The sequence below is a fragment of the Coturnix japonica genome, chromosome Z (genome assembly GCF_001577835.2).
Source record: "Coturnix japonica isolate 7356 chromosome Z, Coturnix japonica 2.1, whole genome shotgun sequence".
Classification (NCBI taxonomy): domain Eukaryota; kingdom Metazoa; phylum Chordata; class Aves; order Galliformes; family Phasianidae; genus Coturnix; species Coturnix japonica.
Window position 1 is genome coordinate 53,184,782 of NC_029547.1, and position 25,561 is coordinate 53,210,342.

The 25,561-nt window shown below is 34.3% G+C and overlaps 1 protein-coding gene across 2 annotated transcripts in view; it reads right to left on the bottom strand.

The window, feature by feature from the left end:
• The window catches only part of ADGRV1 (adhesion G protein-coupled receptor V1), a 248,806-nt gene that overhangs the window by 156,153 nt on the left and 67,092 nt on the right, over positions 1 to 25,561 (bottom strand). For both annotated transcript variants that reach the window (XM_032441289.1, XM_032441288.1), the window contains 26 exons: positions 24,481 to 24,656; positions 23,693 to 23,817; positions 22,596 to 22,762; positions 22,324 to 22,467; positions 21,932 to 22,039; positions 21,230 to 21,482; positions 20,476 to 20,598; positions 20,044 to 20,266; positions 19,354 to 19,558; positions 17,424 to 17,570; positions 15,800 to 16,055; positions 14,357 to 14,565; positions 13,425 to 13,598; positions 12,856 to 13,038; positions 12,031 to 12,210; positions 10,730 to 10,894; positions 9,368 to 9,485; positions 8,647 to 8,770; positions 8,169 to 8,307; positions 7,845 to 8,030; positions 7,295 to 7,527; positions 5,628 to 5,776; positions 4,258 to 4,459; positions 3,609 to 3,828; positions 2,428 to 2,667; positions 400 to 549 (listed from right to left, as the gene is read on the bottom strand). In XM_032441289.1, coding sequence (XP_032297180.1) covers positions 400 to 549; positions 2,428 to 2,667; positions 3,609 to 3,828; positions 4,258 to 4,459; positions 5,628 to 5,776; positions 7,295 to 7,527; positions 7,845 to 8,030; positions 8,169 to 8,307; positions 8,647 to 8,770; positions 9,368 to 9,485; positions 10,730 to 10,894; positions 12,031 to 12,210; positions 12,856 to 13,038; positions 13,425 to 13,598; positions 14,357 to 14,565; positions 15,800 to 16,055; positions 17,424 to 17,570; positions 19,354 to 19,558; positions 20,044 to 20,266; positions 20,476 to 20,598; positions 21,230 to 21,482; positions 21,932 to 22,039; positions 22,324 to 22,467; positions 22,596 to 22,762; positions 23,693 to 23,817; positions 24,481 to 24,656 — 4,599 coding nt within the window. The remainder of the gene's footprint in view (positions 1 to 399; positions 550 to 2,427; positions 2,668 to 3,608; positions 3,829 to 4,257; positions 4,460 to 5,627; positions 5,777 to 7,294; positions 7,528 to 7,844; positions 8,031 to 8,168; positions 8,308 to 8,646; positions 8,771 to 9,367; positions 9,486 to 10,729; positions 10,895 to 12,030; positions 12,211 to 12,855; positions 13,039 to 13,424; positions 13,599 to 14,356; positions 14,566 to 15,799; positions 16,056 to 17,423; positions 17,571 to 19,353; positions 19,559 to 20,043; positions 20,267 to 20,475; positions 20,599 to 21,229; positions 21,483 to 21,931; positions 22,040 to 22,323; positions 22,468 to 22,595; positions 22,763 to 23,692; positions 23,818 to 24,480; positions 24,657 to 25,561) is intronic.

Sequence of the window (25,561 nt, forward strand, 5' to 3'; positions counted from 1 at the left end):
TTACCTTCTAAATATAGCTGGAAAAAAAGGTAAATTTTGATGTTCTCAAACAAAGCTCACTATAAAAATATACTCTCCTCTCCCAACAAGATCACAAGTGAAGATGGACAGAAAAAGAAGAGAGACAACCACAGTACTATATATCTTTTATCTCTATAAGTGAGGAGACTGAATATGACATTCCAAACTACAAGCAATTAAGCTGAACCCCTTGCTAAGTTCAACCTGAAAGGCAACATTACAAACAAACAAACAAACAAACAAACAAAAAAAAGGATTGGAACAATAAATAATGGAAAGAAACAGAAGAAAAATAATAGTCCCCCTGTTCTGTATATGTTCACACTAATGATTTCAGATTACACTGCTTTATAGGAAAGCAAATAAGAATGAAAGTACCGTTATGTTTCCCAAAGTGCCTTGAACTCGTCTGAGAAACAGTGTAATACTTTGTGGTCCTTCCACTGCTGAGGGTTCTGTATAGTTCCTCTCAAATAGTGATTCATGAGCAAACTGTACAATTCCATTGGGATCGCCAAACTGCTGTATCTGTAAACAGAGCAAACAGTAAAATAAGAAGTGTAGACTGAGCCCTTTCTTGCTAAAATAATTTTAAAATGATTTTAAATTTCCTTTAGCCCTTTCTTGCTAAAATCATTAAAGTTTTTCAATGTTGTATGCTAGGGTATGTATCTAATAACTTTTCCTTTTGAGCTGTCTCATCTTAATATTCAAGTGTTCAGAAGTAGTTAACAGAGTCTGTGAGAAAATTTAAAAAACAGAATACAGGAGCACTGGGTATCAGAAGAGAGTGATATCAAGCCTACATGCATTCATGTACACAAACAAGTTTGTGAAGAGATCTGTGAAGACTCGCTGATTTGCGAGAAGATCCTACAGTGATACATGAAGTCTGAGCAAGTTCTAAATTAAAAAAAAAATGTTGTTGTCAATAAATACACAAACATCTTTGTCTTTGATTTAATGAAACTTCATATGAAAACAAATGGCAGTGACAATTCTGTCCTCTTTAGCCTCACTTATCAATAAATAACTTGCACATTGTAGACTGTTAAAACAGATTTGAGAGAAGAAATTAATTTTGGAAGAACGTGGAACAAATACCCCATGGTGATAAGATTAAGACACAGTAAAAAAAGTTTAACCATCCCCTTTTCAGCAAACTCAAAAACTGTCCAGACCAGTTTGGTGGGATCAAAGACACAGACAATTGTATTTAAAAATAAATCATCGCTGCTAATTTATTCTAATTTTTTTTTTTTTTATCATGAATCCAGTCTACCCTCTAAAGCTTCCCTATGCATCTGTTGAACACTTAGAGAGAAACTGAAGTAATAGTACAGAAAGAGAACTAGCATTCCAATTAGTAAATACTTCGATTATTTTTGTATTCTTACTACACTGATGTAGTTTCCCTGGACATCATCATAGTATATGATCATAGACATATCATAGACATATCATAGTCTCATAGTCTCGTGCGGGTTGGAAGGGACCTTAGAGATCATCGAGTCCAGCCCCGGGGTTCGAGCCTCTGTGTAGCAGAGAGGCACTTCTACCACTTGCGCCACAGGTGGGATTCGAACTCTGGGCCCCAGTGTTGCAAGGCGGCGTCTTTACCACTGCGCCACCGGGGCACACATAAGGCTATATAAAGAATATATATATGTATATATATATACATATATATATTATATGTATATATATATATATACAAGGCAGACTTCTGCCTTGGATTGTCTCTGCACAAACATCAGTGTCAATGGAGAAAACAATTAATTGGTATGCAAGGTGAATATGGTATGCATTGGTATGCATTTCATTTCAAGGAATAAACCTAGGTCTCTGTAAGAGAACCTATGGAAAAAGGAGTTGAGTCCATCAGTACATTACAATACAATGCAGGCCAGAAAAAAAACACAATAGAACCAACTTTTTTTTTTTTTTTTTCTTTTTTTTCCCCTTGCTTCTTATGAAATTCTCATACATAAATCCTTAACTGCAGTATCCCTAAAGCAAATATTTTCCCTTTACAGCTTCTTTGCCTTACTTCTCTGACTTTCTGTCACTGTGATTTTCGCACTTCTTCAATATGTGCTAGTAGAAAAAGAAGCAGAGGTAAAAATGGTTAACAGTTGGAATTAAGATCCATTCATGCTCCCACCAAAGAGAACCACAAACTACTGCACGTAAGGCAGCTGAGTCAGGGCTCTTATACTAATTTTTACTGATAGATTATTTGCTACATTTTCTTAAGAACTGAAGACATACTAATACATGTGAATAGGAGAGACAAGAAAACTGAATGACAAACTATGCAATCTGTATGATTAATTTTTAGGTTTCACGGGATAAAAACCAATATCAACAGAGGTCTCAGAAAACAGAAAAGCAGTAATGACTTACTATTAGTGAAATGTTGTTCGCCTTTGGATCTATTTCTGTTTCACCCTTCACAAGGCTCAGCCTAATAATAAATATCTCCTGAACTTCAATTTCTTCATGAGGATAGATTTGTAGATGAATAGTTCTCAGACCTCCTTCTCCTTCTCCAAAATAAAATGATCCATTCACAGGGTCACCAATGTCACTATTCAAAGGAGATAAAATCTCTTCTGAATTGGGCCCTAAAATGTCCCAATTAATCTGTGGAAGATATCAGTTTCAGAAAAAGAGTGATGCTAGGTTATAGAAGGCCTCCAAGAATGAAAAATGACAGAGTGCCGTAAGTGAAATAAAGTTCCTTAACCTGCTAAGTAATGATGTTTAAATCTTTGTTGATAATAATGATCCACAAAATATTCATAATGAATTGCATGTAGAAAATTAAATGACCCTTTGGAAAAATAAGCATAACAAATTACAAAAGGAAGTTGTAAAGAGTTAGCGACAATGCCAATTTATTAAAAATGATATATTAATAATATAATTAAAGAGTTAGAAATGAAACAAATTTCTTTAGAGCACATAATGAGAAACACACAGCCCAGTTTTTAATTCTGCCCTTGTCCAGACTTTTTTGTTATGAAGCTCCCCAAGTAAATCAGTACACAATCATTATGAAATGTAATATTTGACCTAAAATGACAAATGATTATTTAATATTCTCAATAAAGGTTAATTACATTTGTTTTTGAGGAGGCCATATTCTGCACTTCAAACATAATTTTTATTTTGATCATTTTAATTTTTTTCTATTCTTTCAACCGACTCCAAGAGAAAAAAGTTATGGAAGACTAAGACAGTTTTTACATGGGAAAGAGATTTTCTAGTCATTCGTCAAGGTTTGCCTTGATTCATATTTATATCTTTGTTTATCACTGCTCTGGTAACAGAAAATTCATAATGAACCTTTTACTGATTTAAAAGTTAAAAGATTATTAAAAGTTGAAAGAAAGAAGAAATATAAGAAAAGTTTAACTACATTTTTTTTTGCTATACTGCAACTATACACACAACAAAGACATAGAAAAAGCTGTAATTATCACATCAGAAGTCAATAACGATAAAGCTTTTGAAGGAAAATGCAGGGGCTTTTTGACCTAGCAACTGGAAAGTAACCAGCCTCTTTGACAGCCAGAGCCTACCTGGGTGTCTCCTAATAATCTTCCAGTTCTTTCCAGCACCAAAGATATTGTCATGGGTGTATCAGGATTGGGAAGAATAATTTTACTTTTGTTAAGAAATCGGACAATGCCCAGCGGTGAGTCACTTTTAGCAATAGTGATCTGGCTCACTAGGTGGAGTCCAAGGACTGCACCACCAGTAGCTCCTGTCAGCTGAATTTCAAATTGCTCTGCAAATTCACTGGAAGAAAAAAGAAAGAAAAATGTAAAACAAACAAACAAACAACAGGTAATTCAAGATATACTCAATTTATTTAATTCAATTGTGGAGCTCTCTGAATATATGCTCAGTAAATTCACAAGAGAAAATTCCTTCCTTTTACAATAAATGGTGATAAGTGAAATAAAAATAATGTTCTACTTTCTATTTATGATAAGTACCTAATGTCTAGTAAGTACTTAATAATTCCGATAATGTAACAAACTGACAACGTTTCATATGTCTATGAAACTTCAATAATAGTTCCTCTTTTAAAATTTAGATGCATTTTTCAGCACTGCAACAATTTCCTTTCTTATTCCAATTCTACATTTGAGTACAATGTTTACACTAAAAAAAATGGATTACTGAAGAGTAGTTTAATGATACATCATCATAAAAATAAATTACCTTTCTTCATCATCAATAATAGTGATGTAGATAAAAGTCTGGTTCTGGCCATGAGAAAACATGACTGAGTTGTTATGGATTATATAGTCAACACCATTGGGAAGTGCAGAAATACTTCGAGAAAGAAATTCAGCTGTTACATAGCCGTACGTTCCACGTTTCCTCAGAACAGGAATTGTGATTATTCCAGCATCTTCCTCTACTACAGAAACGATTAAGAAAAAAATTACCATAGATATTTTGTCAAGTTTTTAAATGTAAATAATTATGTATCTAAGTTTGTTTCTTTCTGTATACAAGAGAAGTCTCCACAAGCATTATTTTTGAAGTTTGAATACTCCACTTATAACATGATTTTAATGCAAGCAAGAAGCTGTTTCTTGTAGCACAGTAATACTTCTTCAGTGAAGGATGATGGAAGTTTTAGTTCTGAAGACTTTGCCTGCTGTTACATTCAGATTTTTAGTCAGTGATTAAAGGTAATCTAAGCATCTTCTATCAAATAAATAATGGGGGAAAAAAATCTTGTGCTGCAATAAAGTCATTTGTGTGAATGACTGGTTATTGTTCCTTTAAAACAAAAGTTCACACTTTAAGTCACTTCACCATATTATACTAGCTCATTTTATCTTTAGTGAATGTAAATCTCCAGGATTATGGGAAAGTTAACATGATAAATGAAGAAAATTTTGGATAGATATTAAACACTGAAGCAGAGAGGCTATCATCTTAAGAACAGCTTAAATTCAAAAGAAATATTTAAGAGCAAACTGAAACGGAGCTAGGTATGTTGAGAATGTCGGAGAATAATGACAAGGAATGAAATTATTTTAGCTGATATGAAATGCCAGTTCATTTCTTTCTTATTTTTACATTCTTTGAGGCAGCAATAAGCAGTTTTCAACTGTTATCCAACTGCATATATTTCAGGTCAGCTTAGTTACTATTTTGAATGAAAATACACACATAAGAAATAGCTGAGTGAAACCATTACTTTTGCTTATAGTAATTTCCACTTAGAAATACAGAAGTAGTTTCAGTGTTATTGCTGAGCTCCTCAAATGTGAGCTTAGAATATTCTGAGTATACGAGACCTGTTCTTATGATGAAAGAGACCGAAACACAGTGGAATACATTTCTCTCATTCCCTCACTCTCAAGTTTACTGCCTCAGGTACATAAGTAATACAGTCTGAACAATCACGATACAGCAACAGAAAGTATGAAGAAAAATTGCTGAAGAACTTATTTGCAGTTGCTTAAATACTTTGAATCAAAACTCAGAGCAAATATTGGAAGTCAACTCAAAAATTTATGTCCAAATCACGGACTTATCTTCTAACTCACACTGAAATCTAAGAGCAAACTAACCTTGTAGAAGGACGTATTGTGGATCAAATTCTATGATGCCTTCTGCATTGTCACTTTTTGCTATAGTTACTCGCACTGTGGATATATTTCCTATTATAGGAGGTTGATCCACCTGCAGACCATTTTCTTTGATGGTAAAATCAAATCCACTTTCAAGAACACAATATATATAATAATTTAAAAAAAAAAAAAAAAGTGAAAGTATTAAGAATAATGTCAACATAATGATTACTACAAATACTTCTATTTTCTGAGAGCAATCACCAAAGATTTTTTTTTGCCACATTTTCTTAAAACATTATGTGAAAAAAAATAATAGGTCACTTCCAGCAATGTTTATCTTACATTCTTTCTTTCCCACAAAACTCTGGAAAGTATTAATGAGGTTATATTCTAACCAGATTAACCATCTATTAATAGTGAAACCTATGCACTATACATGTCAAAATGCTTCAAAAAAGAAGCCTTGAAAACTTCCATCATGAAAATATTTAGTAGCAATTGTCTGTATAAGTCATCCCCACTGCTAATATATTACATGTTTATCATAATGGTCTGTGTTTGTACCTCTGCTGGAATCCATCCTAACACAGTCACTGTAAATACAAAGTTTTAATACAACTTCTCTCAGGAGATATAAATGAAAAGAGAGAATAGATTGGAATTGTAAAAAATATAGTTCCACATTAAAGTAATTCCATACATTGGCAATTTCACATACTCCAAATTTGTGTTTCTTTCTACATAATATATTTACACAAACAAGAACCTATTGCATCGTGAATAATGAGGGCATGAAATAAAGATACAAAGCAGTTTCAGGCATTGCATATTAACTGGAAGGCATATGCAATATGGAAATTCTAAATCATTAGTCATTTAAAATTAGGACATAATAACAGTCAGATATGAGAGAAATGTTAGACAGCACCTGGATGTCCAAGAATGACAGCCATACTTACTGTAACAGTAGACTTCATTATTGCAGGTGGAAAAATATGATTTAAAACAATAAATATCAATTTAGTGAAGAAAGTGACTATATAATTTCAGTCAAATTTGACAAGATTTTTATGAGTTATTTTAACATCCCTTTACTCTGGTTTAGTGTAAGGATTCCAGCACATCTGATACTTTATTTTTAAACAGTATTCACTTATACTTTTGACAGGCTGCAGAGAAATTATTATCTATAACAAGTAAAAAGGAATGGAGCAGAACAGAAAAATATTAACATGCAGACTTGAAAATCCCGTATCATCACACCCACTTGAAATGCAGAGCTGCATTCATTGCTTTGGTATTCCTTTTGGTAGGAAGAGTTTTTTTGTGACACTTCTAAACCACATGTAGTATTTATAACTCAATAAGCATCTTTCAAATAGAAATCATATTTTATTTGTCATAGGATGTATAATGATCTTGTCAACACTTGTTTCATAAATGTTCAAGAAATGAATACAATGTATGGACTCTCAATCAGCAAATGTTTACACTAATATTAATAAAACTGTGTTCCTCACTTCTATCATGATCACTGTTACAGCTCTTACAAAGTTTCACATTAAAACAGCTAAATTCCACAGGTGACTTTATGCAGTGAATTGAATTATCATGTTTTTTTAGCTTGCTACCAATCTTACTTGCAACAAGGTATTTTTCTTTACCTTCCTTGGAGTTCCAGTTTGGTAATCATCACTGAAAAGTCCTCAGGACCTTCAGGAATGTCATCATCATGAATTTCAATCAAAATCATTTTACTCTCCTCATTTGGTTCAAATAACAACTCCCTTACTGTGGGAGTGAAATCAATTCCCTCCTCAGCAGTTCCATTTATTATCTGAAAGCAAAGTCTCACTTTGCCATAGCATCCTCTGGAGCGTACAATAGTAATGTTAACCTAAGGGGAAAAGAGCACTTATTAAATAAATAAATAAATTAGAATCTTTGTTCTATTACTGTTGCTTTAAAAGCAGTTCTAAAGGCATCTCTTCAATAGGTTTATAGATAACATTTGTTTTTAATAAATACAATATGCAGCCTAGCAGATGGCACTCTTTCTCAGAGTATTAAAAAAGTCCAAAAGCCATGATAGAGCTTGTGCTATGACAAACGCAGGAAATCTTTATTTATTTTTCTTCTGAAGTTCAGCATAAACCTAGCAAAAATACTGAAATCTTTGTACATTTTACATGGGAATAAAGTTTAATCTAATACCCATCCTTCTTCTTCTGTTGTTTGGAATAGTTCTCTTGAAAATGTAAACTCTCCATATGGAAGATCACTGGCAGCCATGGTAATATTTGCTGTGTTGCTAGATTCATTTATGAGTGCTCCATCACTGATTCCAGTCAGTTGAAACTGGTAGTAACGCTTCTCCTCAGGATGTTCGTCATCTAGAGCCTAAGGAAAATGAACAATGAAAGCTAGAAGGATTTATACCATTTCCTGGGAGACAGGTATAACTAGTTTCTAACCAAGATAATATCAGAATAAAAGGAAGGACTCAAAATAGCTACTGGTGTAAAATCTTTCTTATACCTGTATTAGAACAACTGCAGCTGACTGTCTGTCTCTCATCGTCAAGGTTCCCGATATCTCAGTAAATTCCGTATGATGAGGAGGAGTAATATTCCAGTGTATCACAATCTCACCAAAAATCCCTGGGCCACGTGTCAGGCTGCAGGTAAGACCACAAATACAGATTCGATTTTCTGCCCTTAATAGTTAATTTCCAATATCATACTGTTGAGCACAACAGAAATGCTATTAGCACTGAGAAGATCTTCACAATCTTCTAGTGAATCTTCACAATTCTTTCTTCAGAGAGAAAACATTCTTGCAATTTTTGACTATTGTGCTGTATATTCTGACCTTCTTTAAAAATGCAATTCTAAGTTTAAAAATAGTTCTCATTTCAGAAGAGATAATATACAGAAATCAAGAAATGCTTGAAAAATATGGATCTTCATTGCTTCTGAAACTTTCCTTTATATGGAAAAATGAGGGATTCACCTACCTAATAAGAGCAGTCCCATTATAATTGCCAGAAGGTTCTCCAATCAGAATGTGCTGGAATGAATGAGCTATTCCAACAATGCCAGAAGCTCCTTGATCACCCAAAATAACAATGGTGGCCAGACCTATGGAAAGAATAAAGCTTGTAACAGTAAATATTTTTTTGAAATGTACAATTGAAAGTTAAATTATGAAAAATTTGTGAATTTTAGCATTGACTGCCTAGAAAGACTGTAGAAGCCCTATCCTTTAATCTTCAGAGTTTGATAAAACCCTCAGCAAACTGGTTTAATTGGAAACTATCCTTTAGCATGGTATTTCACAGAATGAACACCCTGCATGGTCCCTTACAATGAAAACTAATTTATGATTCTTACAGGACTACAGCTGGGTTTGATTGCTTTTTGTTAAAGAATTCCTTCTGCACAGTGTTAACTGCATTTCTGTACTTTGCATTTTCATTCCTGAACACAACTGTTTATACCAACAATTAATTTAGAATGAAAAAATATGACATAAAATTCTCATTTATTTCTTCAGACAACAATCTGTTGAAACAACAGATGAAAAAAAAGACTGATATTCCAAAACAGTCAAAGAACCCACATCAAAGAACAAAGCAAAACTCAACATACATAAGCACCACAGTCTAATATAAACAGGCTTACTAGAATTCTCATATGAAGTGCCTAAAAATAGAATGTAGTTCAATAATTATTTACCGTTTACAGGAGATATCTCTGCATCACCAGCAGAGATGAGCTGAATGGTAAATGTTTCGTTCCCTTCCAGAATACCATCTTCCACAGCATGTATAACAATAAACTTCTGGGATTCAGTCTGGATCACGTACAGACCAGAAGATATATATATATTTATGTACATATGAAGTGAAACAACAACAACAACAACAAAGTATATATATATACAGTATTATACTGTGCAAAAAACTACTGTCATCAACAATCTATGTGAACTATTCATATAATTTATATACTGTATATACTGTATATTTTGAACCTTTTTTAAAAAAGAAATTTCTTGTTTTCCTAAAATGTTTTCTCACAGGTTCATAAGCAGTAAAAATTGCCACTTAAGCATTATATTCTATTCAAGATATTTTCAGCCTAGAGGAAACATACTGAATATGCAAATTTCATTATTAAGATTATGAGTAATAGATAATAGCAAATTCCTAGCCAATCCACATTTCCGACAGAAGGTAAATGCTCTAAGAAGAATATAGAAAAAAGTGTTTATATCTTTAGTAGACCATATGAACATACCTGTATTCTTGCATGTATGCATACAACTTAAGAATAAGAACATATGTAAGAATAAAAGCTATTTTCAGGCCTACCAGAAGAAATGGGCCAGTAAATTGAAATAGAACTTTGCTTGATACCCATGTCTTACAAAAAAAAAAAAAGTTATATTTCAGCAAATTTAAAAAAAAAAAAAATTAAAAAAAAATTATACCTATTTAATGCATAGTAGATTTGGACAGACGGAAAAACTTATACCTTATTTTAAAACATATTTATTCACTAAATATTTACAGTCATATGTAAAATACAATACTAAAATAACAACAGCTTGACAATACCAAGTATTTAATCACTTGTTTCAGTGCTTGATCCTGCCATGAAATTCAAAGACAGACAAAAATGTACAATTTGAAAATGACTAGGGTGGCTTTTATTCAACTTTAAAATCTGCAAAGGTTGAACATTCTTCATGCTTCTCATTTCTTCAAATTTATTTTTTGATTGTATGATAATGGAACAGAATAATTGTTCCTATAATCATTACTCACATGCAGTGTATTGCTGTTCCCCTTTCTTAACAGTAAAAACAACTCGTATTTGAGAAGCTTGTTTTCCTGTTGATAACATTATATTGCTTTAGAAGGAGCATAACAGCTTTCCTCATCAGTTCAAACTAACCTCTTGCTAGTGTTTTCATATTTAGTAATCTCCTGCTTAATAAACATGTAACAAGAAGCGTACCAGCAAATTCATGATGAAAATGAAAAATCTATAGATCAAATAACAGTAAATCATTAAGTGTTGTAACAGAAATACCTCATTAAAGTGAAGGGTACCATTCAGAGGGGTCAAGTCATGTTCAGCAGCCTCTTCAAGAATCCATATCACTTTAACTGCTCCCTGCCCACCTGGACTTCGACTAACAGTGAGCAGTGCAATTGCTGCAGAGTCATCAGGTGTCTGAGGTTCTTTCACTGTTATCTGAAGAAGAAAGAAGAGGAGGAAGAAGAAAAGGTTCTAGCATCTATACTGATTTGGAAAAAAAAAAAATAAAAATTCCGCTAGCAAATATGAGTCACAAAGTTTCTTTTGTATGGTCAAAACAATTACAGACAATGATTCACAAGCAGTCAACAGTAAAATGGACAGAAGAATCATCACTCACTCTCAATCAGTTAGATGAGAAATGTTTTGAGATTTCTTTCCAAAAATTAGTTTCAGTAACAAAGTTTATTAAAAATCCATTTTAACATTCAGCAAAATCCTACCTTGGATATCCTGGATTATTAGTACACAGAATTAAAATGCCCTGATACAAAAGTCAAAGTCTATGCTGCAGTGCTTTCATTGGCATAATCATCAAAAACAGTTAGATAAAGACAAGCACTAACATGCCTTTTGTAGAACCATAGATTTGTTTGGGTTCAAAGAGACCTTTAAGATCATCTAGTTCCAGCCTCCCTGCAGGGACACATTTCACTAGACCAGACTGACACCTATTCCTGTCCAGCCTGGCCTTGAGTGTTTCCAGAGAGGGCATTCATAACCTCTCTGGGCAACCTGTTCCAATTACCACACTTACAATAAAGAATTTCTAATTTCCTAATATCTAGGTTAAATCCACCCTCTTCCAGTTCTTAATCATTTCCCTTTGCCCTGTCTCTGCATGTGCTGATAAAAACTCCCTTCCCAGCTTTCCTGTAGGCCCCCTTCAGGTACTGGAAGGCTGCTATAAGGTATTCCCTGAGCCTTCTCTTCTCTAGGCTTAAGAGCCCTACATCTCTCAGCTGTTCTCATAGGTGTGGTGTTCCAGTCCTCTGATCATCTCTACGGCCATCCTCTGGACCCACTCCAACAGCTCCATGTCCTTCTCATGTTGGGGGATCCAGAACTGCATGCAGTAGTCCAGGTGAGATATCATGAGAGCACAGCAGGGGGACAGAATCACCTCTCTTGATCTGCTGCTTGTCAAGCTTCTCATGATGCAACCCATTTTCAGTGAAAGAATTGTCTTCCAGTGTAATGAAGGGTTATCAAAATCAGCTATGTGTTAGTGACACAAATCCACAATCCTTTTTTTGCAGAAAATAGCACAATCCAAAATAAATCAAACTCACATATTTTTCTTCAAAACCAAATACTCCAACAGGGGAATCATTGGGTGGAATAGCAACAGTTACTAGAGTTTCATCTCCAAGTCTTGCACCACCAGTTACCCTCACTAAAGCAATTTTGAAGATCTCAAGGAATTCAACTTCACTATCATCTATGATTGAAATTTCTATTTCTCCTGTAACCTGAAAGAAATAAAATAAAATAAATAAATGAATAGATAGAGAGATAAAACCCAATTTTCATTTCTAGTACTCCATATTAATTTTTTGAAAAATGTGAAATGTAAGATAAATAATTTTTTTCTAATTATAGGTAAGTACACATCGTTTGATTGTGCTCATTTATTACTAGTTTATTTTCACATACAGATAAGACCACACTGTAAATCAGCCTCAATTTTGCTCAAAAGCTATACTTTCCTATTTGTAACGATCAGTTCTCCTGACATATCTTTTCTATACAGCAAGTATTTTCAGGGGCAGTATGAAATTTAAAAATAAAGAAACATACAGGGATATTCTGAAAGTTTGTAGAGAAGATAGGTTATGTTACAGATTTTTAGTGTTAAAGCTTTTATTATAAGAAATTATGGCTTCAATTAGAGGTACCAAAGGCATACATTCCTCTCTGGTCAACATTTTAACTAAACATATTACAAATAGAATTACACCGCGCTTTTCCATGTTAAAGCACTGAAGTTGGGAGAATCATTCATACCCTAATAGCGTAATAAAATGATTACAATGAATGGATGAATATTCTACTGGTAGAAAATGTGAGATGCTCTTAAATTGAAAACCAGGGATAAACTCTAAGCATGTGCCTACCTGCCCATCTCCAAATGTAAGGTTTCCAGATGATGGAGTAAAGTCTTCAAAACCAGCAGTTAAAAGAATGGCTTCCCAATACAGAACTACTGACCCAAACCTCCCAGCCTGTCGAACAACTGGAAGTTTCAGGATATTATGTGGTGGTGGTACCTCATAACCAGCAACAGTTCCAGTTTTATCCTGTAAATTCAACAAAACCTAGTGAGTATCATAGCTGCTATTTATTAACTGACTTTAGGATAAGAATGAATAAAGAAATCATAATCACTTGTAAACTGATCTGAATTTAGCACTGGTCTTGCATAGCAAAAGTACCGATTAGATGACATCCCGAGGTTCCTCTCAGAAAATTATAAGACTCATTTTAACACTTCCAGCTCCCTAATAAGTTTCATATGTTAATTGTTTAGAAAATTCCAAGACTGAACAGCTTGTCTGACACCTGGCCTGTTTATCCTGAACAGTTTACTGTCATAAACCCTATTAGAATAATATCAAAAGTGGTCTGAAATCACAGACTTTCCTGCTGGAATGTGACTAAATATTTTTCATTCCAGTTCACTTACCTTCTTAACACTGAAACTAAATATTCCTCTTGCATCATCATTTTCTTCAATTGTTATTTCAGCTATTTCTAAACCAATCCTCTTCACACTTGGCTGACTTCTAGAGAAAGAATTGATCAGCTGCACATCAGTAATATTGATCCTAAATGCTTCCTGTAATTCTGGAATGTCATCCTGCAAAACAATTTTTTAAATGTCACTTTTTTTTTTTCTCCTACAAAGTACTGTGATTAAGTTATAACTATAAATTTTATAGGTTTGATAAAATTAGAGTACATGCATAAAGATGACTACTTCTGGGATGCTGTCTCAGAACTTGGGATTATATAACCAATTCCTTAATTTCACATCATGTGAAAGAGAATACCTTTGCTAAATTTAAGAAGCTGAAGTTGATAGGCAGATTCCAAACTTCCTGAAACAATAGTAGGAATTGCTGGCTGATACTTCTTTCTCCTATCTAAAATACAGGTTGGTCAGATTTCAGAAACTAAACTACAACAAATAAAACAGTATCTCTGTGCTGAATGTGTTCAAATAATTCATCTATTTTTAGTGAAAAATTAACATTTTTCAAACAACAGAACAAATCTGTTAATATGCATGTAAGGTAAAATAAATTCTCCATAAAACTGAAGTAAGTTTCAAAAACAACAGGTATCTAAGACATTTACATTTTTCTCCTTTTTAAGAATATTAACTTGGGTAGTAGGACAAAGCAAACTACCTAGTTCCTTCCCAGTTTCCAGTATGCAAATCCTTTTGAAATAGATGACTGTAGTAAATTCCAATTAATTTACCACCTTCAGACAATGCAAGAATCCCAACCTTAGTCTCTTCTGGAATACTAAGTCCTTTCCTTAAAATAGAGACAGTAATATTCTTCATTTCTTTAAAATAAATTATTGGCTGAAGTCAATCAGGCTACTCACGGGTAAAATGGTAATCATGACAGAAGCTATTGTTGCACCCTCCATCATAATGACTGTCTTTTTTTCTATTACGTAATCCTCATTCTCTGTTGCTTGGTTGGAAAGGGGAAGGTCCAAGTTAGGTTCGGCACTCAACCTAACTGCAATATCTCCACTAAATCCTTGCTCACGAACAATTTGCAAAGTAACAGTAGTGGAATTCATTTGTCCTATAAAAAGGAAGGGAAAAAAATGAAGAAAACTGTTGTTGTGCTTGATTTCCAGCTTGCCTAATTGTACTGGAGCTCCTTACTACAGTCCGCTTCATCATCAGCTTAGCAACATACTTGGCTCATGCAAATGAACAGACACAGATGATGGAAACACACAACAGTTTGTAAGCCAGGAAATTATTTTAAAACAGTACATAGAGGAATAAAGAAATACTCAATATTTACAGCTATAAATGCTTGCTAAACAAACTTTTATTTCAGTGCTGCTATTCTTACTCATTTTTCCTTCAAAGCTCCAATCATACTGTTTTTGCCTGGTCTTTACCTGCCTAGGAGATCACCATTAATCATAATAACAGAAAGCTTTACTGTAGCCAGTCACCCTGGTTGTACAAAGAAGCCATTTTGCCTTTCTGTAACACAGACTTTGAAGAAAATTAGATGCACCACTAAGGCGAAGTTCTCTTTTTAGGGAAAGTAGATTTGCATTTTTTTTCCAGTGAACTAAACACAATATCTAGCTAAAACTTAATGACTGGAGAACTTGAAGAAATAAAAAATCAGCAGGCTTTGTACTTCAAAATAGTTTCGTCAAACTAATTATTTGTATTAATTAGTTACTGTACTAATTAGCTTCTATTTCACAATAGCACATTTTCTAGTAGGAAGTAAAAAAATCCTTTCACTGCTAATTGGCCTAAAAATAGAACGCACAGAGAGATTTTAGCTGCATTAATATTCTGACGGAAAATATGGAAAATGTACATCTCATAAAAAATCTTTTTTCTACAGACAGGATATTAAATTGCCAGGAAAATTTCAATTGGGCTTTTGAAGTATTAATAGCTTATCTTTCCATTCTCCCAGCCAGCTGCTGGAAAGCCACCAGGCTTGCACAGAGTGCTGGATGAATCAGCTGCCTGCATTCCTGGGCCAGCAGAGAGAGCAGGAGCTCAAGCACCATTATAATTCTCCTCAGGCAAGCCACGTGTTCAGTCCTTTAAAGTCTGATATCATCCAGTCAAAAAGAATGAAATAATGTTGACATGCACAACGTGACACAACATGTAGTGCAACTGCATACTTAGGTATTCTTAAAGATATTTCTATTACATAATTTGTGTTTAAAAACACTGATCTTTAAGAAAAACACATAACCAATGTTATCTTAAAAAAAGAGTTACCTTAAAAAATACATGTAAGTTTTACAACAATCAAGAAACAGACCTACCTTCTGGCTCTGTGACTTTAACGAAGAGAGAGTTTGTATGCCAGCCAATCACACCATGTGGGGAATCACTAGGTAAAATGGTCAGTATTGCTCTTGATCTTTTGGGATCAATGATAGCTCCTCTCATAGTATCTTGAACACCCACAGTGGTAACATGAGTGAGGGTGATAGCCACAGTCTCTGAAAGCTCTGCAGCACTGTCTGCAAGAACTGTCAGTGTAATTGTGGACAGTGCTTGACCTTCTGAAAATGTAATCTAAAAGGTTTTAGGGAGAGGGAGAAGAAAAAATACAAACATTTTCTCAGAGCTGTCATATTAACTATTTTATTCTGCATAACTCTATAAATAAAAGCAAAACAACAACAACAACAACAATACAAAGAAGTGGGGCCTCCAGGTAGCCTCTTGTCAGCAAATCCCAGCAGTGCCCCATGTCAGAGCAGAGCAGCTCCAGCTTCTCTAACAGAGGTTTGCAACTACCAGAGCTGAGCAGAGATCTATACTGGGTCTGCACTGATTGAGCAGATATAAGGGAGGAAAACGTTACTTTGCAATAGCAGCTGGGAGAGAGAAGTGAGAAATCAGAGATAAACTTATTGAACTGCCTTCATCTTAATCAACAAATTTCTCTGACTACACCTATCTTGTTGAGAAGGGCAGAGTAAGAGAGCAACTCTTGGCCTGGAAAATAGCCAAGGTCAACCCAAGACATATAACTATATCAAAAGTATGATGAATGTGTAATATGTAACAGCTTTGCTACTAATTGAAAGACTGCAAAGTCAGCAGTTTTGTTAGTCATTTCCCTTGTGTCCTCTATTTAAAATGATTGATGAATGCTTTGTCCAACTATCTTCTTTTCATTTTTAAATTCAAAAGGCCAGCCAGTTTACCAGGTCACTCTCAGAAACAAAGACAGATATACATATAAATACATTACACCTATAGTGTAGATTAAACAGAAATTTACAGTGAATTATGTTAAACTTACACGTTCATTTCTTCCTCTTTCTACCTACAAAAGTCTGCAGGAAAGCCATGCAGCATCCTCTTTTGATTCATTCCAATCTAGAATCTTTTCATCCTATTTCATATGCTGCATTTCAGACCCATTATTTCTAGTAGTAAAGCTTCTTTCTAAAATCTTTTGGCCCTTCTTCCCATAGCTGTGACTTATATTGGAGCGCCACAACCTCATGGATCACAGGGTTTTGTTTCTTTAATAGATGGTCCCTAGGTGGAGGCACTTGACGTAAAGAACCCTGGCTCCCTAATTTCTAAAGCCTATAAAGCTCCAGCCAGCAGAAAATATTAGATGATTTGGCAGAATAGCTACATCTCACAAAAGGAAGAACGGAAAATGGGAACAGGATACTACAGATAAACATTTCTATTGCCTGGACAGAACTGCAATATCTGGTTCTAAAGAGTCGTGTTGTGGTATTATTATGTGACAGACAAAAACAAGAACTGCTAACATTGCAGGTAGGGACTAGGAAGCCAAAATGAACAGAATGGGGCAATCTTACAAGAACTACAAGTACTACTTATTTTCTCACTGGTCCACACCAATTTTCTGAAGTAATACAGTCAGTGCTTCCTTAATATCAATGATGTACATACCATTCCTGAAGTTGGAAATACATCACTTATGCTCCCATTAGCTATCCATTCTACTGTAACTCGTCCAAATGTTCCTACTAAACGTTCAACATTCAAAGTGATTAAACTGTCCTGTTCCATTTCTTCAACCTGCTTAAATAAAGAATTCTGGGAAACATAGAAAAGCAAAACACCAAAGTTATTTTCTTCTAAAGAAAACTTTCACATTGTCAATATGTGTTTAGTATATCTCTGCCTGGTTGTCTTCTACATTGTTCACTGATTTAAGAACTAACATTTCCAAATAGTACCTTCCACCTGACATTTTTTCCAAGGAATTCCTTTTGTTCTGGTAGACTGATTCACCTTATGACATAACCCAATTAGTGTATTTTTCAGGGGAAAAGGCTGAGAAAGACAGCTTCTCCTTCTTTTTTTTTTTTTTTTTTCTTGGCTCAAAGCTCTCTTCGTAAGGCCTTTTAGATTATAAGACTGGGATTATAAGGGCTGTGGAGACAAATTCCCAAAGAAAAGAAACCCTTGATGGAGGAATCCCCTAAAAGAAAAAGAAGAAAACCTCTACGAAAGAACTCCCCCAAGGCCTACTCGCTGCGAAGCTTCCTGGCTTTTTCCCATCTCCTACAGTGACTAGACGAGTTCCTGAGATCAATGGAAAAACTAGGAGCAACACTGAACACCTCGGTGGTGACTGTCTCTCTCTTGCTTTCTACAAAGTCAACTTGCTTTTATTTCTTCTCTCTTTTTTATTGCCTGTCTTCCCTTCCCCATAGTCATGGTTTTATGATTTTTGTTTACTGGTATTCATAGTATCATAGTCTCTTGCGGGTTGGAAGGGACATTAGAGATCATCAAGTCCAGACCCCGGGATTCGAGCCTCTGTGTAGCAGAGCGGCACTTCTACCACTTGCGCCACAGGGGGGATTCAAACTCCGGGCCCCAGTGTTGCAAGGCGGCGTCCTTAACCACTGCGCCACCAGGGCACATACTGTGCCACCGGGGCACACATTCCACATCATAACATCATGTAGTGAACTGGGAGTTAAAGTGTTAATGTTCCAGATCTGGGTACCTGCCCAGAAGAGAAGAAGAACACTTCCTCACTATTCTCCCTTGGCTCTCCTCGCTGCTGCCTGTCCCAACTTTGCGCATCACTTCAGTATTACTGTAAGGCCTACAGCTTTCACATACGCTCTCTTTATATTTGATTTATTAGCTTCAATTCTGATTATATTGTATTATATTGTGTTATCTTGCAGTCTGATACCATATTTAGTAAGTTAGTTTGTTTTTCCTCAGATCTTTGCCGTTGTTTTTAATTATTTTGGGGTCCTCTGTTTCCCTTTTCCAGAGGTGCAGATTTTGCAATATCCCTCTGCCCCACTGGTCACAGAGCCAGGCAGAACTAGCCAATCAGTCAACTGTTGCACCTATCTCCCTAAGCAATTAGGATCTGTAATAAACCATTTGGGCAAACATTTGACCCATTGTGTCTTAATCTCACCATCAGATATACACGTATAAGAGAACTTCCTCTCCCTCCTATAACTGGATTGAGACAAAGGCTTTTCAGGTTTGTTTACTGAACTCACTTGCACAATAAATAAGCAGCAAACAGATGCCATCAAATACGACATCTAAAAATTGAATTTTCAATTTGTTGGAAAACCAAGCTGATAAACTAATGTGTTGATCTAACGTAAAGGGATTAAAAAAACTCAAAATAGGGACTGTGAAACTTATGTCCTATCACCCAATGTTTTACATATTCATATAGCAATGCTAAATAAATGTTACAAGGCACATTACTAGATGATAATGGAAAAAAAAATATCTAGAAAAGTATTCTGAATTTTACAGTTTCAGTATGTTTGTGTTCAGTTATTCAGAAATTACATGTATGTATTTTTATGATTTACCTTAGGATTTTTACCTGAGCAAATGCAATGATTCCATAGGCATTGTCATTCGAAGGAATAATGATGTCAACAAAGCCATGAGAACCAATCTCTGCACCTCCTTTAGGATTTCTCAGCCACACTCTGAAGCATTCTTCCTCTTCAGGGATAGTATCATCAAGGATATTGACAGCTATCAAAACTTCCATGTCTCCAGGATCAAGTATCAATTCACCTGAACTGGCACAAAAACATGTGCATATAACAATTATAAACTTAGGATAGCTGAATAATGATCTTTTAAAGCACTGTTGTAAAAGGTACTGAACATTTTTGAGATGCAATTATTGTTTATATTGTTCTGGTAGCAATTTGGGTTAAAAGGGTATTTTCTTTAACAAAATGACATTAGATCATAAAGTAACAAAATAATTATGAATGCAATTTTGTTTATCCTAAAATAAATAAATAAAATAAAATAAAATAAAATAAAATAAAATAAAAGTTTTAAAAACAATAAAAAGTCATGACTGTCTTGTGTTCTAAAATCAGATGTAAGGCTGTCTTCAGATTATCTTAAACAGTGAAAAATTCTCTTTAATGTTCATAAAATAAGCTTATCACACATAGAAACTAATAACACTTTATACTGTAAACAAATCAACACCAGAGAAAAAAAAATACAGGAGCTGTGAGACAAGCTGCATAAAACAATAAAAACTTACCTGGGTATAAAATCTGACTGGTTAGAAACTGTGGTCAGTTCATAAATCTGGGAGCTGGACTCCGTGGATAAAACAATCAAGCTCTTGCTGGAGTTTAAAGATCTCGCGATAGCTGATGTGATACGATTCGCATATGGGGCTTCTAGCACTACAGTGAATGAGTTTGCTTCTGAGTTCCAAGAATACAGTGTTGTTAAATACTTGCCAGCTAACAGGATGTGAACTACAAGGAGCAAAGAAGATAAAGAAATAAATAATTTTTAGTGATACATGTATTTAAAAGCTTAATATCAGAGATGTTCTTTGTAGATCACTGTTTATACTAAATTTTATGGTTTGATAAATAAATACCACAAAAAAAGAGCATATCTGTTTCAACAGTTCTGGCATTATAAAATAGGATTTGCAGAAATATTTTCATTAAAGTCTTACCTAAACCTGAAGGAGGCATGAAGACATGTATGTTACTGACATCATGCACTGGAAGAGACTGAAAGTGTCTAAAAGTAGACTGCCCTGTCTCCCAGATAAAAATTTCAGAAGAATTTCCAGATTCTACAAAAATTCAAAATGACAAAGATCACATTATTTGCCACCTTTTAGTCAAGTCACACACTATTGGTCTTTCAAAAGTCAGTGTTTGGTAGTTTTATTTATGAAGTGAGACAGATCATTTGTGATGCCCATGTGATAATTTGTCCACTGACATCGTTTAATAGCTTTAGTGCAAGCACTGACATGTATGAACACTAAAATTGAAATGTGACAAATGCCAATTGCAAAGGAAAGAGTGAACTCCAACACAAACACATAAGTAGCTACAGGGACAAAATACAACAAGCATAATAAAATACATATGTTCTTTACTGAACATATTGTTTCTCCGCAGAACAAAAACCTCAGCAAAGCTTAGAATGAGTGTGATCAGCAGGTAGATGAGTAGTTATTATCCCCAGTGTTGCTGGGAAAATAATTGTTTAAAGAGTACTTGAAAACAAACACAGTGCTTTTATTTTTAGAGAGAAAAAGCAGAAAATACTTCCATAAAATATTTATTAGGGTTAAAGTGTTATTGAGAGTTGTTAACCCCCAGTAATGATTCAGTCCCTATCTTTACCACAAATGCCTTTGCTATTGAACACTCTTATATACTTAGTAATCTCTTTCACTGTTTTCTGCTGAATACCTTTTGCAGTAATTAAATAGATATCAGATCCAGAAATCCAGGACTCCATATATTTTACTTCTTTTTCTGGTACTTCATGAAGCCTCCTAAATTCACTATTCAACCACTGGTACAAGAGCATGTTTTGGCTGGTATTTGATAAAGAAACTAACATATATATAAAGCCTCCTCTGGGAAACAAGTCTACATTCAGAACTCCATAAAGTGGAAGATGATGATGCTGAAGAAATGTGTTTCTATTCCACCGAAAAATCTGTGGAAATATGAAAATATTTCTTTATATATTCTTACTTAGCACTAAGAGAAAAGAAAGTAAATGCCACAAAAATTGCAAAGATTTACTGTGAACTAAATTTCTGGTTTCTGAGGTGGACCATATATTAAGACAAGACCTCTGATAAGCAGCTGTAACTGCACCTAGGATACACAGTTTTACTTTCATAACATATTTTTGTCCCGTACAGTGTAGATGCTAAATTTTAAAAAAGAAATAATACTAGCAGTAAAAACAGATGTAAATAATATGCTCATGATGAGTATTCATGCATACAAACAAGCCTAAGAACAATCTTATCAATTTATGATAGAATCAGAAGTAAGTTCTTTGAAATATATGCTTATAGATTTACTGTTGTGCTTTCATTTCTCCAAATAAACAAACTACCCACATCAGAGCCAGAGAAAACTGAAGAATTTCCAAACCTGGATGGAATTGGAACTAGTTGGATGGCTCACAATAATCAAATAGTCTTCATCCTTCACAGCAAAATGTTTCACATGTCTGGTATCCAGAACAGACAGTGTCTGCATCTGTGAGAAAAATTTGCCAAAAAAAAAAAAAAAAGGGTGATTGTTTGTTTGTATACATAAATATACAAATAAGTGTGTGCGTGTGTGTATACATATATATTGATAGATGGATATATATGTGTACATAAGTATATACAAATATACTTATTAATGTCATCTAGTGCTTCAGAAATCCCAAATTATTTCAGCTCATAGAATGGTTTTTTTTTTGTTTTTTTTTTTTATTATCCAAGGTCCTGGATAATCTATACTATGTTATGATTTTATAAGTTAAATAGATTTACCCACAATAATCTGCGTCCAGGCATGAATGTATACACACTGTTGTCGGAAGCTCCCTGTCCATCTCCTCCATGGCTAATCACAATGTAGGAAGAACCTCTGATTTGGTAAGACATGCAGCTTTTAGGATTCCACATCGTGAAATTCTTTGAGAGGAATAATAATAATATTTTTTTAAAAAAATAAAAAAATATAAATATACATATATATATGTGTGAATTTATTCCTTATTCACTAGCATCAAATACCAAAGTGTTTGGAAACCAGCATTTACCTGAACAGGAATAAACACTCCTTTCCACTGGTAGACAGTAGAAAATGTAGCTGGAGGCACATGCAAAAGAACACCATACAAGACTTCTCCCGAGATAAAGAAACACCAATCAGACACCGTCTCTTCCACAAAACTTTGCAGAACAGACAGGACGCTGATTCCATCCTCTGCAACACAGTAAAAGAAAACACTGTTTACTATTAGCTTACACTTGAAGTTCTTTCCAATCCCGTGTCTTCTGCCAAAACCAGTATTAAGTGTCTTAGTACTTGTTTTAATGCATAGAAACGGTATAACGCTGATAATATAATCAGAGTTAATCAGTAAATTTATTTTTCATTTGTTATAACTATATAGTAGTGGTCCATGTGCAATGCAAGTCTGACTCACAATGATTCATTTTGGAATGACACTAAGAAGATTAGTTACATAGCAAGTAGTGAAAAAACTAACAGAGAAACTACAAGATGTTCACATTTTCTTCTCATCTTCTTTGTCAGTAACCAGGCAGTCATGCCACTAAGGTTCTTAAATTGCTAACGCTGTTCGGCTGGCTTACAGCAAAAAAGCCGCTCTGCTACACAGAGGCTCGAATCCCGGGTGTTGGACTCGATGATCTCTAAGGTCCCTTCCAACCTGCATGAGACTATGATACTATGATGATATGAAACTTAAAGTGGTCGTTAAATGATAGCCCCCCACAAATGCATCGCAGAAGGCACACTGCTACAGTAGGCACATGTAAGACAGAAAAGCATGTCACAGCCTTTATTCAAGGTAATACTATGTCACGGGTACGTAAAGCATGTCATTTATAGTAAGTTAGAAAAATCATAAGTTACAAGTAGTAAATAAAAATCTATACATATTTTTTAAAGTGTATTGACAGTGCTGCTCATATTATCAGTGAAGATATTACTGAAACTGTGGCAGAAGAGGCTGATGACAGGGTGACTCTTAAGCAGCTGAGCCATTTTATGTAATGAAACTCTACATACTCAAAGAACATAACCATTTAATCAGTCCTGTGTGTGGTTAGTTTCTTATTATCACTATTTTGACAAATTCAACAGACATTCTCCATAAAGTGAACGTACTGATGCCAAATGCAGTGATTGACTGTGTCTCCCACTCAACGCTCACAGATGTGTTGAGCCCATTAGTCCGTGAAACTTTTAAATAAGCTGTTGTATTGGCTTCTTCAATTATAAGGAAATTTGTCCTAAATTTGAAAACCATAATAATAAATAAATAAATAAATAAAAAGAGAGAGAGAGAGAGAGAGAGAGAGAGGAAGAATTATTTTCATAATATAATGTAAAATAAGATTTTTAAAGAGCAGTTCCAGATACATCAGTTAGGATTGCCCACTGTTTCTTATCCTAATGCTTTGGCAAAATCATAGGCAATGCAACCAGATTTTTCTGTAGTCTGAAATGTACTATACTATCTGCATGGTTGAAGCTGAATGATTTTTTAAAACGGTGATTCCATGCAGACCATTTGCTTCTGAAAAACATCCTTCACTAAAACTGTACTTTATACAGGCTGAAAAAATGTATTTAAATTATAAAATGTATGACTTCCAAGGCATAACTTCACATCTGGGGCTCTTAGCATGGCTACTAGTAGACTACTAGTGGAATGTACAGGCAATAATTAAGTACTGATATATGAAAAAAAATATATATATCTGAATTCACAAACCTTTTAAAGTATTTCCCTTTTGTTTAGCAGTAATAGTTACAAATAGTTTCAAAGTAACAAATGCTTTAAAATTAGGTTGCTGAACTTCTTTAATACAATTAATAAAAACAAAATTTTAAAGACATATCATCTCTTTTGAATATGAGAAACTCGTTTTTACTCAATCTGTTTACAGTACCTATTAGAAACTGGATAGATGCTGAAAAGCCCTAGAGGAGCCTGGTTCTGTAAAACAGTAATCATAGTTTCCACTCTTGTGCCTAATCTGGCTCCTCCAGTTGGATTGAACAGGGTGACAACAAAGTGCTCATCCATTTCTGGTTCTTCATCTAGTATTGCAGAAATATGCAGTGTCTGGCAACAAAAACCAAGTATACAATGTTACTGAGACATGACACTTTTTATTTCTCTCACTTTAGTCTCTGAATAGCACACACAAGAGAATAACTGTTGACAAATCTGGACAGGTAAGTGCAGTAAGAATAGATGGCTTCCATTGGGATAACTCCATATTTATTTTTTTTTTTTCTTTTCTCTCTTCAAATCCTACAACACTCTGAAATTCAATTTTAAATTTTGATTCTTTTTTTTTTTTTTTTTTTTTTTTTCCCCAATTGCTCAATACTTGGTAGTTTACAATCACCTTTCAGTTATTAGCGTAACTTGGTTAAGATGGTTTTAATTTAGTTTTGTTGGAAGCTAAATTATCTCTAGGGAAATAAGAAAATCCTGGTATTAGTGCAGGGAAAAGGGAAAAGGATATTTGAAGTATTTTCTCCTCTCAGTGCTTCCTTCTTTCTCTTCCACAATTGTACAGGAGAATTCAAGGTAGCCACAAGTTAACAAAAAACAATCTAGAGAAAGTTGGATGTTTCACTTTAATTTGGGGCTTATCCCCCAATTTTTACCTGAACAAGTTAAAATTACAGAGACACACATATCTTTATCATATAGAATAAAAAGCTGGTAATGACGCACTTGGAAATAATAGAGAATTTGCAGTGTTTTAAATTCCTGTTTACTTTCACAATAAATCATACTTAGTGAGTATTAAGAAGAAATATCTAAAGATGAACCCATTTAATTTTCATGCTCTTCCACATAAGATAATGACAAGAAATTAGTACCAGCTCATGAATCGATGTGCTTTGTGAATGAAGGAAAAATGATGAAAAAGAAAAAAAGAAGACAAAGCTCAGATACTTTTTAAATCTTTCCAACAAACTCAAAAAAGCCTCCTTCATGTTTTTTAGTAATAA